At 43.8% G+C, this 14,649-nt stretch overlaps 1 protein-coding gene across 1 annotated transcript in view; it reads right to left on the bottom strand.

Moving 5' to 3' along the window:
• SYNPO2L (synaptopodin 2 like) overlaps positions 1-14,608 on the bottom strand; it is a 33,262-nt gene extending 18,654 nt beyond the window's left edge. The window contains exons 1-2 of the mRNA XM_042018681.1: positions 14,242-14,608; positions 1,181-1,332 (exon numbers count right to left, since the gene is read on the bottom strand). Coding sequence (XP_041874615.1) covers positions 1,181-1,332; positions 14,242-14,346 — 257 coding nt within the window. The 5' untranslated portion in view covers positions 14,347-14,608. The remainder of the gene's footprint in view (positions 1-1,180; positions 1,333-14,241) is intronic.
• Between the last annotated feature and the right edge of the window lie 41 nt (positions 14,609-14,649).

The raw sequence follows: 14,649 nt of genomic DNA, 5'->3' as shown, positions 1-14,649 counted from the left end.
TTTGTTAATTCAAAGTGTGCTGAATTTGACCCATTAGAATTTGCCCAGGCACCTGTTGGCTGCAGATAGGCTCCAATGGTGTGAGATAAGGCTTTGGCAAGGGACCAGGAGCTATTCTGGACAGCTCGTATAAAACTTACTCATCCCACTTAATCACAGCTACGGTATAGAGCAAGCACATCAGAAGGCACCGGCACTTTCTCTGAAGCCAAGAGGAAGATCCTACATGCTCAGGCTTTCCTTCTCTGAGCACTGCCCACCTCTGCTCCTGCTTTAGAGATGACAGCAACCAGCGTGGCTGTCCCTCCCCACTGCTCACAGTGCTCTCTCTATTTTTTCAGGACTGTAGAAAAATCATATCTTCCAGCCCCCTTCACCAGGGCCTGATTTTCTGAGGGTGACTTCTGTTTAGGCAGTAGTGTGGACTAGCTAGGACCTCATACAGCTTTGCTGCCTTCATCTTTATAGGATTATTCATTTATAGCTTGGGCCGCATCCAGCATGCACTGACGCACTGGGTTAACTTAGCACAGGGACGATGAGGAACGTTACTGGGACTATTTTTTGTCCTTAAATTTGAGCCTGATCTCCAGTATTCTCCTGAATGAGAGGCTGGCACAGATATTTCTTCCCATAAAAAGGGGGCTCAGCCACACACCTCTAATCTTTGTGGCACTCAGTTTACAGACTGTTGGACTACAACAGCCCACCGTAATAAATACTTCGGTAATCTTGTCTTGCCTTAACTATTCAATGTGTAGTCAAATCAATTTCTAGAGAACAGTTATTTACCCAGAATGAACCTGAGTGTCTTGTTGCTTGCTGAGATGAACTGCCTCTTTGACATCTACTTGCTTGGTTACTAAATAGCTCATTCTTTGCAGCATAGCCTTCACACTGCAAACATTTCCCTTCAGCCTGAGGGACAGGGATGTCTGGGCTCAGTTCAGCCCCAGGGCCAGGCATTCTGGAGAACAGCACAGAGACAGGGCAAAACATTGAGATGCCACATGTTAGCCATGTTAGGGCATGGGTAAGTCCTCCTAGTACACCTTGCAGTATGGCGAAACCAAAGGCTTCCTGCGTGCCTTCTTTCTGCTGGATGTGGATAGCTGCTGTGCTGGATGAAACCACCCTACTGTCTGCACTGTCACAGCACTGGCACTTGGGAGCAGGTTACCTTTTCACGCGGATGTTGAGCATGCCGTTGGACGAATCGATGATCTGCATGGCATTAGCATGGGACAGGCCAGCACATGACTTCCCATTGATAGATACTAGAACATCATTTTCCCACAGGCCTCCACGGCATGCTTTGCTTCTCTTTCGAATCTGAAAAAGCAGGAGAGAGGATAGGGATGAAGGGAAGAAGAGCAGCTGTTTAGTTCAGTTGCTTGTCTCTTGCTGGCCCTTTTATTGCTCCATTCCTCACAGAATAAAATAAGGCCTAAGGCTACTGTGCTGCCAGAGTGGAGCACTAATCCTCTTGGATGAGCCCTGGCTGTGCCTTTTGGTCTCTGTATTCCTGTTAATTCCAAGAATCACTCTGCTGAGCATAGGCCTGACCTGATCACCAACCCAGTCCTTTAGTGCAGATGAAAGACTCAAGAATATCTACATGCTCTTTCCCTCTTGTTCCCTGTCTCCTAAGTTGGTTAGGGAGTCTGTGTTTCAGAGAGGGAACAGACTATGCCTGCACATGACCGTGTGTCCTTCTGCATGCTCCTACTGTACTTCCTTGGTATGATCCCTGACTCATGCAGAACCTCTGCAAGTACCATCCTCAGGGAAGCTGACACAGGGGAGAGGTGGTGGTTCCAAGGCATGTTCTGTTGTTAAGCATTTCTGCTCCAATGGCTTTGGTCAGTGTATTTCTGGACATCTGCATCAGGCCATATGGTGTCCTGTTACACAAGTGTAAACTTGGAATAAATCTTTAGCCTTAACAGGAGTTGTGCAAGATATGCATTGCTATATCTGAGAAGGGAGTTGGAGTCACTAGTTCCAGGCTAGCTCCTAGATCTGGCCTCTCATGCCCATCTTCCACCAAGCGTTTCCTCTCCCTTTCCTTCCATCATCCATCAGTTAAACTTCTTACCAACTCACAGTAGCCCTTCTGCTAGAGCAAGCAAGCAAGCAAACCAAATGCCCACTCAGCCAAAAATCACAGACCTCTCCCATACAGGCAAACAATGGAGACAGTCTTGTAGGACAGCTTGGCACCCATAATGTACTCATTTTGCACATAAAAGAATAGCCAAGTAAAATCACTGGGTCAGAGCAACTCAGGACTAAGGTAGTATTACACTATATGTGTAGAGTCTTCTAGAATATTTCTTCAGCTCTTGCAGTTAAGTGAAAGACAAATCAGTGCAGAGCTGTTGAACAGAGGGTGCAGTGAACAAACTGTGTCAGATCCCTGCAGAGAAGTAATACCCAACAGGGCACCTTCACCCACATCTCACAGCCTTGCTGCTCGAGCCACCAGACTCATCTATAACATCATAAAGCTACTTTGCCCACACTCCCATGGCAGCTTCAAGAAAGAGAAATTAATGTGGGAGGATTGCTGCCCTGACATTGTTCTTGCAGGAGCAGCAGGGAGCAGGAGAGGAGAGAGCTGGAGGAGCTAAGGAAGTCTCATGGTATGGCTGGCCAGTCTTAGGGCCCAGGCCCTCTGCACTCATGGGGTGTGTGAGTGCCCTGGGCTCGACCCTCCTGGCCTGTTTTGAGCAGACAAGAGCAACACTCCTCCCAGATCAGCCTGTCAGCAGGACTGAGAGGTGTTGGGGAAGAAGATGGAAAGAAGAGGGCTATGCTTCAAGTTGTTTTTGTATTCAGTGGCACTTTATCACACTGTAGCCTTTCCAACTTGACCCCAAATCTTGCCTGCATGCTTAAAATAGGGACTGGCTCATCCCAGCTGCCACATCCATCAGCCTCTGTCATTTTAGTCCTTTATCTCCCTCCTTGTTAATATAAGCCTGGAATGAGCATGTGTAGGTCTGTAATGAACTACTGCTGAGGAATGACTTTTCTGCTATTACAGTATAAATGCTGCTTCCTGATACTTCCTTCAGATGCAGCTGTTAACTGAGAAGGTATAGCACACACATCTTCCAGTGCTGCCTACTGACACAACAGCTAATGAAAAGAGGTTAAAAGGAAGGTTTCCTAGTATTCCCCAAAAGGCCAACGCTGCTCCATAGCCAAGTACTTGGTGCTTAGCACTTGATGGGAACATACTTGCTGAGTATTTCTCCCAGTTGTGAAGCGAGGGGACTGGGGGTTAAAGGCTGTCAGCAGGTGCACTGAGAATTCCTCACATCCCATGGTATTCCTCCCTGCTCACTGAAACCAACTGGATGTGGGCTGGTGACCAGCCAGAACAGCAACAGTAAGCTCCCTGCAATTCTCTGGTCCTTCAGTACTGCAAGTCTTTGCAAGCAACTGTTTGGGATTCCCACGCAGGAAGGATCAGGCTCTGCTCCCAACACTGCCTGATGCTGTTTCAGGTACCTTTATATCAGAGAAGGCTGGTGGGACACAAGCAGTCCGTGTGGGCTGATAATCATGAGCAGGCAATGCATTTTTCTCATGGTTAGTGAGGATGCTGGGTCTGGCTTGGTCTGTGCTCAGATTTTACTGAACTGACAGGAAGCACATGCACTAAAGCAACTATTGGTACCGAGGTACTCTACAATCCAGCAGGCACTTTTCCACGTCTCCATTCCTTTCTGGAAAAACAGGACTAGGTCTCTTCTAGCACAGGAAGAGACCTATAGAGTCTGAAAATAACATGTGTCTGGCTCAGTCTTCCACAGATTTATAAACCCTCCCTGGAAGTTTATGAATTTGCTTCCTGGGATCAGAGGGAAATGACCTATCCACAGCTTCATTTTTATGCCAAACCCCTACCCCACTGCATTTGCCAGGGAGGAAAGCAAAGGAGTTAAACGCAGAAGAGGATTGTGCAGAGAAAGAAGGACAGTACAGGACTTAATCCACAGCCATGACAGCAGAGTGCAGTGTGCTGGAGCCTGCAGAGCCTCTGGACAGAGACCAATACAAGCCTGGCAGTTTTGATGTGACTGCCAGCTCTGTGCTGTAGAGACTTTAATGACAACGTGTAGCCTGCACGTCTTGTGTACAGCGAGGGCAGCACTGAGCCTTTGAGGCCCCAGGCCAGGGTGGCTGCCCAGTCCAAAAGCCAGGCTTCTCTGCCCATCCTGAAGGTCAAGCTGCCCTCAGGCTCAGCCACTTGCTCCCCATGTCCAAAAGATGCCCTCTCCTGGGCACCCAGTGAGCCACATGAAGTGTCACTAACAGGGAGCTTCTGCTTAAGCTGCAGAAAGCTTGGAAGGTGTCACCCAACAGCTGTTCTGAAGAGGTAGGAAAAGTTGGGAAAAGTGGCTTTTCAAAGAGAAAACCTCTCTGTTTTCTGTAACACGTATCTGGAGAGCTTTCTTGTGCAAATGAGAAGCAGCACTGACAGATTCTGACAAGTGGTATGGGCTGGCCCCAGACCTGGCTCTGGGGGATTACACTATCAGACCTTCTAGCACATACTGGCGAGGACTGACCTCTCCTTTCCTGTGGGGACACCCACAAATTCTGTGAGCCTCTCCTAACTGACTGTTACACTTTCCACTCCATGCCTCAGTGGACACGCCCTGCCACGGCATACCTTGACTCATGGGAGAGGACTCATGTCCTGTTTAGATTTCAGATGGGTTTAGGAAATCCCAGTTTCAGAATTTTACAGATTTATGCTACTGGAAAAACAAATCAGTGTGCAGAACTGGAATACATTTACTCAGAAAACTATCCATCTCCCTGGCCTCTCTGCAGGAGTTCTGTAGTGACAAAAGAACTCTTGTAAAGGGGTTTGGGTATTTGCAGCACCTAGGTACATGCACACAGAGACACATGTTTTCTTTCATTACTTTGCCTGCTTCCTCCCATCGATTGTGTTCAATCAGACAGAAGGGAAAGGACAGAGGCAGCTGGGAGCAAACATATGGAAAAGAGTAAGGCAACAATTGAGGAGGAAAGGAATAAGAATTGTTGAAAGGAAGGTCAGTGCTAAGAGAGGCCAGGAAGGCCAGGGCTGAGATCAGGCTTTAACAGTACAGTACAAGTTTCCTTGTACAGCCCTAGGCAGACAAAAGGACATGCTGACTATTGGACGTGTCTTGGGGAATTCAGCCTGGCTTTCAGGAACAGAATGCAAGAGAGGAGGGGGTCAGATGCAACTTGGCAGCATCTGTCCTTCAGTAGGGACTATATTTAGGTAGTGGTATGTGGGGGCTGAACACATGCTGGGATGCTAAGAATAGAGGAATCCTGATAGTAACTCAGTGGCTTCACATCTTGCCTCAGTACAGCCCAGAGAACCTGTCTTAAAACTTTGCAACCACTCTCCCTGCTGGCCAGCACCGCTTCTTCCTAAGGAAATAGGCTGTGGGTAAATAGAAATGGTTTGCAGTGTAGGTTCATGCCATCCACCTCTCCCCTAGCCTCCCCAAGCCACCTCCTGCTTCCTCTCATTGGGAAAGCTCAGACTATAAGGTAGGAAGACAAATTACATTATCAGTCTTCCCCTAATCTCCTACAGTCTTTCCAGCAGAAACCTAGCAACCTCAGTCCAAGTCAGAGTTGTCTAGTGAATACAATTCATCTTCCCATCCAAGGCCCTTCCACTCTCTGATTGCATCTCTCAACACACAGCTGTCCCCTTCCCCCAGAAGCTACAATGCCATGGGATCCAACACTCCATACAACCTGGCAGTGTTTAAATTTCATTCCCAGCCTTATGTGAAATGTAATCCTGTCATAGGGTTCTCATGGAGAGGTAAGACCTGACTTGTTGTGGTATAAATCATTACCAAAATGGAATGACTCAAGCAAGAGCCAACCAGCATGTGGGTCTGCTCCTCCTAGAACTTCCTGCTCAGCTGAACCACAAACAGAGCAGTTGCTAGATGCAAAAGCAGAAACAAACACCCTCCATCTCTTCCTTCTTTCTGAAGATGTGTGTTGATATCATTTTGGTTATTGGAACAGTTTAGTTTTCTTCCAAGGCCAGGGCCTAATCTTTTTGTGCAAGGAAGGATACCCCTGTGGCTAGAGTGAGGAAATGGCTAGAGTGGGTAGATGGCTAGAGTGGGATTCAGAAGACCTGGATGATTTTTTGTGTGACCTTGGAGAAAACACTCAGACTGGGAGCCATAAAAGGCAGGAGCCTGGAAACCAGGACATTTTTCAGCAGTCTTTCTTTATCTCAGTTGCCCACCTGAACACAGAGATTCAGTGAGATACTTTTCCTATGCCTTATCTGTTAAGTAGCAAATAACATCACATCCTCATGGCAATGCCATGTTTTTCCTGGAAGCTATTTTACAGGAGAATATTTACTTTAATCTGTTATAATTACACTAAGCATTACAGCTACACAGGAAATTAGTTCTGGTAACTTCCTGACGAAAAATCGTATTCCTTCTTAAGAGGTGACACTGGATGACTTGCCTCTTGGTAAAGTAGATCCAGTGCCTCTGCAGACCTACTTCACAGGCACCCATGGTGAAGCTTAATTAGGGAGTCTTTATATAAAGAAAGAGGGAAGAGAACACATACTTTGTGGGATGGACACAGCAAGGAAGAGTGGTGAAAAGGCGTATCTTAAGTGGCAGGACACACTTGGGTGGCTTCTGGGCAAGGGGTTTAGCGATGAGAGCTGGTAGTGGAAGAGAATGCTGGTGCCCGTCAATTGGTTAAGTACATGTCAGACTACTGTTAAATATGTTACTGCCTAGAGTGTGCTGGTGCAGGAAAGAGAGAACAACTTCTTAGATGCACTAGATTTAATTCTGACTTGTACCAGCTGATATAAAACAAACACAAACAATCAGGGATTGTTGGTTTTCTCTCTCTGTTGGTTTTCTGTTACTTAAACGAAGTGCCTTAAAATGAGTTTTTTGTTGTGATAATACAAGAGAGGGAAGAGAAAAACAACCTCAAACAATCCACTTTTTTTTCCTAAGCAAAAAATTTAGCACAGGTCTCATTGCTGAGAGCAAGTTTCTAGGCAGAGGTGGCCCTAGGTAGATAAAAAGAGGCTTTATCTCCTCAGCTATTTGTTACTTCATGGTAGATGAGCTGAAAAGTGATTGAAATGTAATATCAATGAGAAAGAATAATGCCACATGTACTGTAATAGATACTAAAAGTACTTGATAAGCATTTTACCCTCAACAGAGTAAGCAGCAGGATATCAAGCATTTTTATATGAAGCAAGGATTTAGAAGGAACAGATATATTTGTCAACTATTTGCACCAGGTCCCACATCTAGGAGCTGTGAGAAAAGCAACTAAATGTTCAGAAAAAACATGCTTATACATGTCCCATGTAAGTCCTTTTTCCAGAGGCTCAACCTGGCTCCTGGGCCACAAAAGATTTTAGAATCTAAACCTAAGGGAATTGGAGCTCATAAGCAAATCTAGCAACCAAAACGTCTTTTTACAGGTACAGGCACTGAACTGGGATGGAAGGAGGGAAAGACTCTTGAACATGGGGCAGAGTAATCCAGAGACATGGCTTCAGTCCTCCAGAACAAGGTGTTCTCAACCTTCACACTGCGTGCTCATACTGCGCTCTAAGGGGCCATGAACATTTGCAAGCCCTGAATGAAAACCCTTATCAAAACAGAAGACTCTTGTCAGCTGCTACTAATTGTTGAACAGCAGCAGTCTTACGTATAATAGGCCTCCACAATATTTATGCTGAGAGAGGGCAAATTAGAAGATGACATACCTACTATTGTTTCAGTAGAAGGAGGGCCACTTTTATTTGCAAAAAAATACTGGACACAGCATTCATATTGCAAGAATTACTGCACCAAAAGACAGCACTCACTAACCCAAAGGCAGCCTTTCAGCAGTAGTCTGAGGAGGACAAGCACCGTTGTTCTGCGGCAGTGAGGACAGGATCAGCCACAAGTATGGATTAGAGAAGTACCCCATTCACCTGAAGGATCCAGGGCACTTCAGTACAGAGACCTTCCTGTGATTTGCAGCATCTTTTAGTCATCTTGTAGGTATGAATGTACATCACAGACCAGGCTCGCCCTCCATAGATGTATTCAGTAGTTCTAGCCAGTAGCAGGCTGAATAATGTCAGCAAATGAACCTGAGCTCTGGGCCGCAACTACTCTAGCATCAAACTGTTGAAATGATCCTTGGTACATCTTTGGCTCAGATCAGCTATTGCTGTCCTGAACAATTCCCAGGCACAGTTTGGGAGCTAGAACAGACCATTCCCAGAGCCACTGCCTGTGGGCATGTGGTCATTTTGTTTGGAAGAATAGAAAATGTTAATTGCTGGGCTGCATTACACTCTGTAGCAGCTGGCATAAGTACCAGAGAATGGTCCCAGGTACATTTAATGCACCAGGTATAGATGGAGCATGTATGGTTTCACTGCAACTTCTCATCAAGAGATTCTTCCAGGTTGTTGGAAAGTTCCACTGGTGCCACAGCATGCACTCCCTCACTAGCAGCCAAGTGTAGCACCTGCCTAAGTGCCGACAGGCCATAAAATATGTCCAGGAGCACTCCCAAAGCAGCTTGAGGCATTCCAAAACCAGCATTAGTGACTGCTACATATTAGGCCACCAGCAGTGCTCTTTTAGGTGTGACAGTAAACATTGCAAAACCAGATAAAGAACAGGCTACCCACTGAAAAGGGGAGTGGAAGAGAAGGTGCTCGCAAATCTGGAAGCCATCAGGCCTATTGGGTTAGAGCTGGCACCTCCAGCAGGAATAACGTCACGTGAGCAAAGGAGAATGGCACAGAGCAGCCAGGCTGTGTGTCACAGGGAGCAGTGACATGGCAAGCAGGCAGCAAGGGTATCTTGCAGAGGACATAATAGAAACAGTGAATTATCAGCACAGAGCCATACAGGAAAAAGTGGGAAAATGTGGGAAAGAGCTAAAAAGGAGGTTGTGATGAACTGCTCTTAAACAACAAAACAATTTTTGGTTTTAGAACCAATACAATCCTGTGTTACTGCTTCCCCTAACATTTCCTCTAACACAGTTGCAGAGTATTTGTACAGAACAGCCAACTGAAAGGAGTCTCTTGAGCTACCAGGGCCAATCCTCTGTCGTTTTCAGAGGCCATATTGTTTACTCCAGCTCATAAACTGACTCAAAAGGTTTTCAATTCTTTTTCTAGATTGGAAAATCATTGCTGAACTTCCCTGGTTAGTTGTTCTGTGCTGTCAGTGCTGTCACCTATATTTGAATAGTGTTGCTGATATTTGCTCAACATCTATTTGTAGATTGCAGTCACCTCTTTCAATACTTTGCTAGGTGAAAGAAGCCTTCTCTCCTCCCCTCCTTTTCTATCGCTGCTTTACATTACATCTCTTTTCCTTGAAAGTGGCTGATTCTGTAACTATGGTATTTCCATTGAATTCCCCCATGTGCATTAGTCAGTAACATCAATGTCTTCCTACCTCTGTTAGACATGGCTACCTGAGGCTCATTTGTTTATGTTTGCCTCTTTTTTTTTCAGAGACACATAATTTTGCTGGCTTATCATTAGTGATGCACTAATATGCCCAGGTCCTTTGCCTCTATCATCAGCACCAGCTGTAAAGACTCAGTTTCCTCTATTTTGTCAGTATTACTTTTACTTGTGCTGGAGGTAGAAGTGCCTTCCTTGCTTTTTATAGAAAGTAACCAAATTTCCCCCTCATTGAATAAATCTTGTTTTGTAGCAGGATCCCTAAAGGCAGGTTTGTCTTGTTCATCTTCATAAAAATTATTTCCATAATATAATTTCATGTTAGGTTTCTACTTTGGTTGATTAATGGCATTAGTGCTTACAGCTTTTCTCAGACTAGCTATTTTACATTTTGTTTTGTTTCAAATGCATTTGATGCACAGATCCTTACTGCAAAGAAATCCTCCAGGAACTTGATGGTATTGTTCTTCTTACTCTCTTTTCAGAATGCATGAACCTTCTCATCAGTTACAGCTACATCTGAGGACCATGTACTTTCCCTCAGCCTTTCTAAAATAAAAATCTTGCCATCTGTGGATCCTTTTTGCATCTTGTGTTTATGTTTGTTCTCTTTCTTTCCTGATGACTGTTTCTGGTCCAAGATGTCTTGTGTTGTGTTGTCATGTGCACCACAGCTACTGAGCTACACCAAATCAGCTTTATTTTGTTGAGGGGTAGTGTAAACTCCCACTAGACTTTATCTGCTTCATTAGGTAAGAGGTAAAAGCTTCATTAGGAATCACAATAAGCCAGTATGAATCCAGAGTAGTTCAACTGATTTCACTTTAAAGGACATAGCTGTAACTAAGAACAAAATGAAGATTGTCCTTTGCTTTTTGTGTTCTTCAGTCTTTATTTCCCTCTTTGTTTCTCTAATTCTTGATATTCCTAACCTTTGTAATTTCTGCAGAATGATTAATGTCCTCTGTTGATGTTTGATCATGCTGTGTATCTGCCTGCTGAGCATATCAATGTCTGCCTTTCTTTCAGCTTACTTATTACAGCATGATACTTTAATACAACCCTCATTGAAAAATCATCTATTCTTTCTCACTGAAGGCTCTTAAAACTCTAAAAACTTAAAAGTTTTTTGTTTATTTTTTGGTCTCACTCTCTACTCTTATAGTGTCTGTTTTTATGAGATGAATTATTAATGGTACATCTTTCAAATACACATCAGTACGGCAGCCTTCAGATTCACATTAGACAATTTTAGCACCTGGACACAGCAAATGATTGTTTGGGTGGAACAAAAGAGTCAGTATGTGCTCTTGTAGGCAAGTTTAAGATAGGCAAATCTGGAACCATAAAACCAGTTAGTGTTAATGCTAGCATTTCAATCTTGCTCGTGTTATTTAAATTTGCGCTTTTTCCTCAGTATCCACTGGGCACTGCTGGAAGAAGCAATGTTCTGATCCCAAGGCAGGCACAGCTGGTTTGGCACCGTAAGTTTACTTGAACACAAAATTAGTTATCATAGAATCATAAAATGGTTGGAAGGCATCTTAAAGGTCACCTAGTTCCAACCACCCTGCCATGGGCAGGGACACCTTCCACTAGACCAGGTTGCTCAGAGCCCCATCCAACCTGGCCTTGAACACTTCCAGGGATGGGGCACCCACAGTTTCTCTGGGCAACCTGTTCCAGTGCCTCCCTACATCTAATCTAAATCTCTCCTCTTTTAGTTTAAGGTAATTCCTCCTTATCCTATCACTCTCTATGCATCTAAAACATCTCTCTCTCTCTCTCTTTTATAAGTTCCCTTTAGGTACTGGAAGGCTGCAGTGGGGTCTCCCCAGAGCCTTCTCTTCTCCAGGCTGAACAATCCCAACTCTCTCAGCCTGTCTTCATAGGAGAGGCTGCTCCATCCCTTGGATCATTTAGATCCTCTAAACCCTAGGAGGTCCACATCTTTCCTGCACTGGGGATCCCAGAGCTTTATGCAAGTGCTCCAAGTGGGCAGAGGGGCAGAATCAGCTCCCTCCACCTGCTGGCCACTCCTCTTTTGATGCAGCTCAGGATGCTGTTGGCCTTCTGGGCTGTCAGGGCACACTGCTGGCTCATGCCCAGTTATGTGCAAACCAAGAGACTGTCCACAGGTATGTAATTCCAGTGTCTTTCTCTAGGTATGTGAAGAAGCATACAGTACACCCAAAGAATTTTCAGGAAAACAAAACAAAAAAAAGATACCAAGAACAGCAATCAGTGATTAATTTTATCATAATCTCCATAAAGAGAAACAATAAAAAGATGATGGTGATGTAAACTTTAGAAAGCATAAAGGCAAGAAGACTGTGAACTGTGTACACTGATCACATAAGATGAGGAATTGTGAAGGGCTTTGACAAGAGCGACTCAAGCAGGAAATCCCACTTAGTGCAACATTTAGTCTTTGCAATGCCTGGTTGCTTGATGTTATCAAATCTTATTTAGGAAATCATGTGAGACTTAGACAAGTAAGGTACTAGTTGTTGAGAAACAATTTTCTGTTTATGTATAGGGTAAACCACTAAGACTACTAATTCTTAGATACTTCCCAGGGCATGCCAATAACTACATGAGGGGAAAGGATTTCCCTCCACATTGCATTACTCAAAAATTAGATGCATTGGTGAAATTTACAACTTCCTCTGAAATACTTGCAGGAAACACAAAGGAAGCAGGAAGCAGGACAAGGAGTGACTCTTAAACTAGTCTGACTTAGCAATTCCAGCATCTCTACCAAAGTACAACATGTATCATTTATATATAATGTATTTTTTATACTTGATTAATTTCCCAAATTAACTTTTTATCGCTAATTCATCTAGAAAAGTACATTTGACTCAGCATCCAAGGGTAAGCATCTTTCCTTAGTGTTATTACTATGACTTTTCTAGCCTATAAGTTGGAATTGTCTAAAATGACAGCACTGGAATCTCTGAGACACAAACTGTATCCACTCAGTTATCTCCTGGCACCTATCAGCTATTCATGTCTGTATGTTCTACCACATGACACCTGGCAGTTTATTCTCTTTTAAGCAGGTTACATTCAGATATGATCTTCCTGGGTACCTGGTAAGGACGTACAAATCCATTCTTTGGAGACTATTTAGATGGCATTGCCTTTAAGACAGTATGTAGGGTCACTGGATGCTATTAAATTCTGGGTGATAATAGAAAAGAAAGATAATTATAAAATGAAAATCCTGCTTGAAGAATGATCTATACTTTGAGCCTCAAATGGATTTGTATCAATTATATTTTCCATAATTATTCTTAATGCAATATCCAAGTATTGTAAAATTATATATATATTTGTATTACTAGACTAAAAGTACAGCACCCAGATCTGGGTGAGAGCTGCTTCTAGTTAATACCTTCCTGCAAGTGCTACTAATCCTTGAGCAATATTCCATTCACCCTAATGTGCAACTTAGCCTGGGTAATGGCTAGTTCTTGACACCGTTCAATCCTGAGTAATCTTTATAGACACTCAGAATCTCCTCCCTCTTCAGTCCCAGTTTCTTGTCTACTGAGCAAAACACAAGAGTCAAAATAACCTTAGACCATCCAGAGTTAATGTAGCCCCTGAAAATTCCATTTTACTAAGAACCACTGATGCCAGACACCTGTTTCAAGGATATTGATTCTTTCTTTTTAGCACCTGAAGCTCTATGAGTATGTGCAGAATTGTTTTTCTGGAGAAAAATCATCTTTCTCTAAGATAAGAAACATTCACTTCAAGGCCAAGCTATGGGATTCCAAACAATGTGGCAGAAGTTACAGACAAACACTCCATGATCTGGGGTGAGCCAAGTGACACAGAACATTTAACTTCAAAATTCTCTCAGGGGCATGGTCTGCTTAAGGAAACAGAAGGAGCTGGGCATAGCATTTTTTCATTCCTGCTGCTGGCTGCCTTCCAGTGACACATCCCAAGATATCATTGTGTCAAGGCTAATGCAGCTTAATAAAGAAGACCTTTTTTCCCCACTAATTTTTAAGCTATTTAGTAGTCTTTCTGAAAAGGCAACAGTAACAGCTGTTTATCAAAAGTAGGGCAACACAAGATTTATGTTTATTCAATTATTTTTATTTCATCTCCCATCCAAACAACTGTTTTTCTTTAATTCTTGAAATTAAACCAGTATTTGCTGCTTAGAGCATCACAAATACTCACTTAAGACAGTATGAGAAACTTTCACCAACACAAGAGGCACTAAGAAATGTGCATCTATTTTGAAAGCTGGAATGAAGTAATGAAGTGTTACAGACAGATGAACTAAAAATACAGCTTTTACTGCTTCAATTTAAGTTACTTGTTCTTTAGTTGGATGTCTTACATGAGTATTGAAGTTTCCATATTTGAGCCCTTTTCCCTGCACTGTCACTATGGTTATAGCTCTGCTGACAACTCGGGAGAGTTGTACAGCTTACGAAGTTTCTGAGCTTGTACTGAAGCAGATCTTCACCTGACACTTGTCTCTACCTCAACAGCATCTATTCCAGGACCTGCAGCCCACCTCACACCCTGCTTGAGCACACCACCCAAGTTTTCCTTTTAAGATCTGCTGCCACGGTAAGGAGTTCCTGTATTCCTTAACAGTAGTGAAAGATGCCCAACTCAGTAGGGATATCTTAGTTCAGCAGAATAACTTTGCTCCCACAGTTCACATCTCAAGGTCCTACCTTTGACACTTGAAGGGGTCTTTTCTGCTCTGAACCCCCTTGCAGGCGGAAGCCCCAGGGGGCACCTCCAGACAGAGTGATGAGCATTTCTTCTTCAGCTCCCATGATTTCTGTGCTTTAGATATTTTGTCTTCACAACTTCAGTACAGGGTCCAGTTCTTAACAGGCAGAATCTTCTATTCCCATATTCACAACTCACACTACCACTCTCCAGTCCCCACAAGGCCCTCTGCTCACTTTCTCCTTGGAGTTCACACACACACAGGAGTTGAGACTGTCAAGCCCAGCCTTCACCGTTCTTCTGGACTCTCAGCTGCTGCTCTGCCTATGATTAGACATTTGATTCTGCCCTTGGTAAGGGGCCAGAGTTGTCGTACACACGTGTCATGTCAATCTCACCCTCTGTGC

The sequence above is a fragment of the Corvus kubaryi genome, unplaced genomic scaffold (genome assembly GCF_017639235.1).
Source record: "Corvus kubaryi isolate FWS band 111438036 unplaced genomic scaffold, C.kubaryi_AGA036_p1.0 138, whole genome shotgun sequence".
NCBI lineage: Eukaryota > Metazoa > Chordata > Aves > Passeriformes > Corvidae > Corvus > Corvus kubaryi.
The sequence above is the reverse complement of the archived record's forward strand: the minus strand, read 5'-3'. Positions and strand labels throughout refer to the sequence as shown.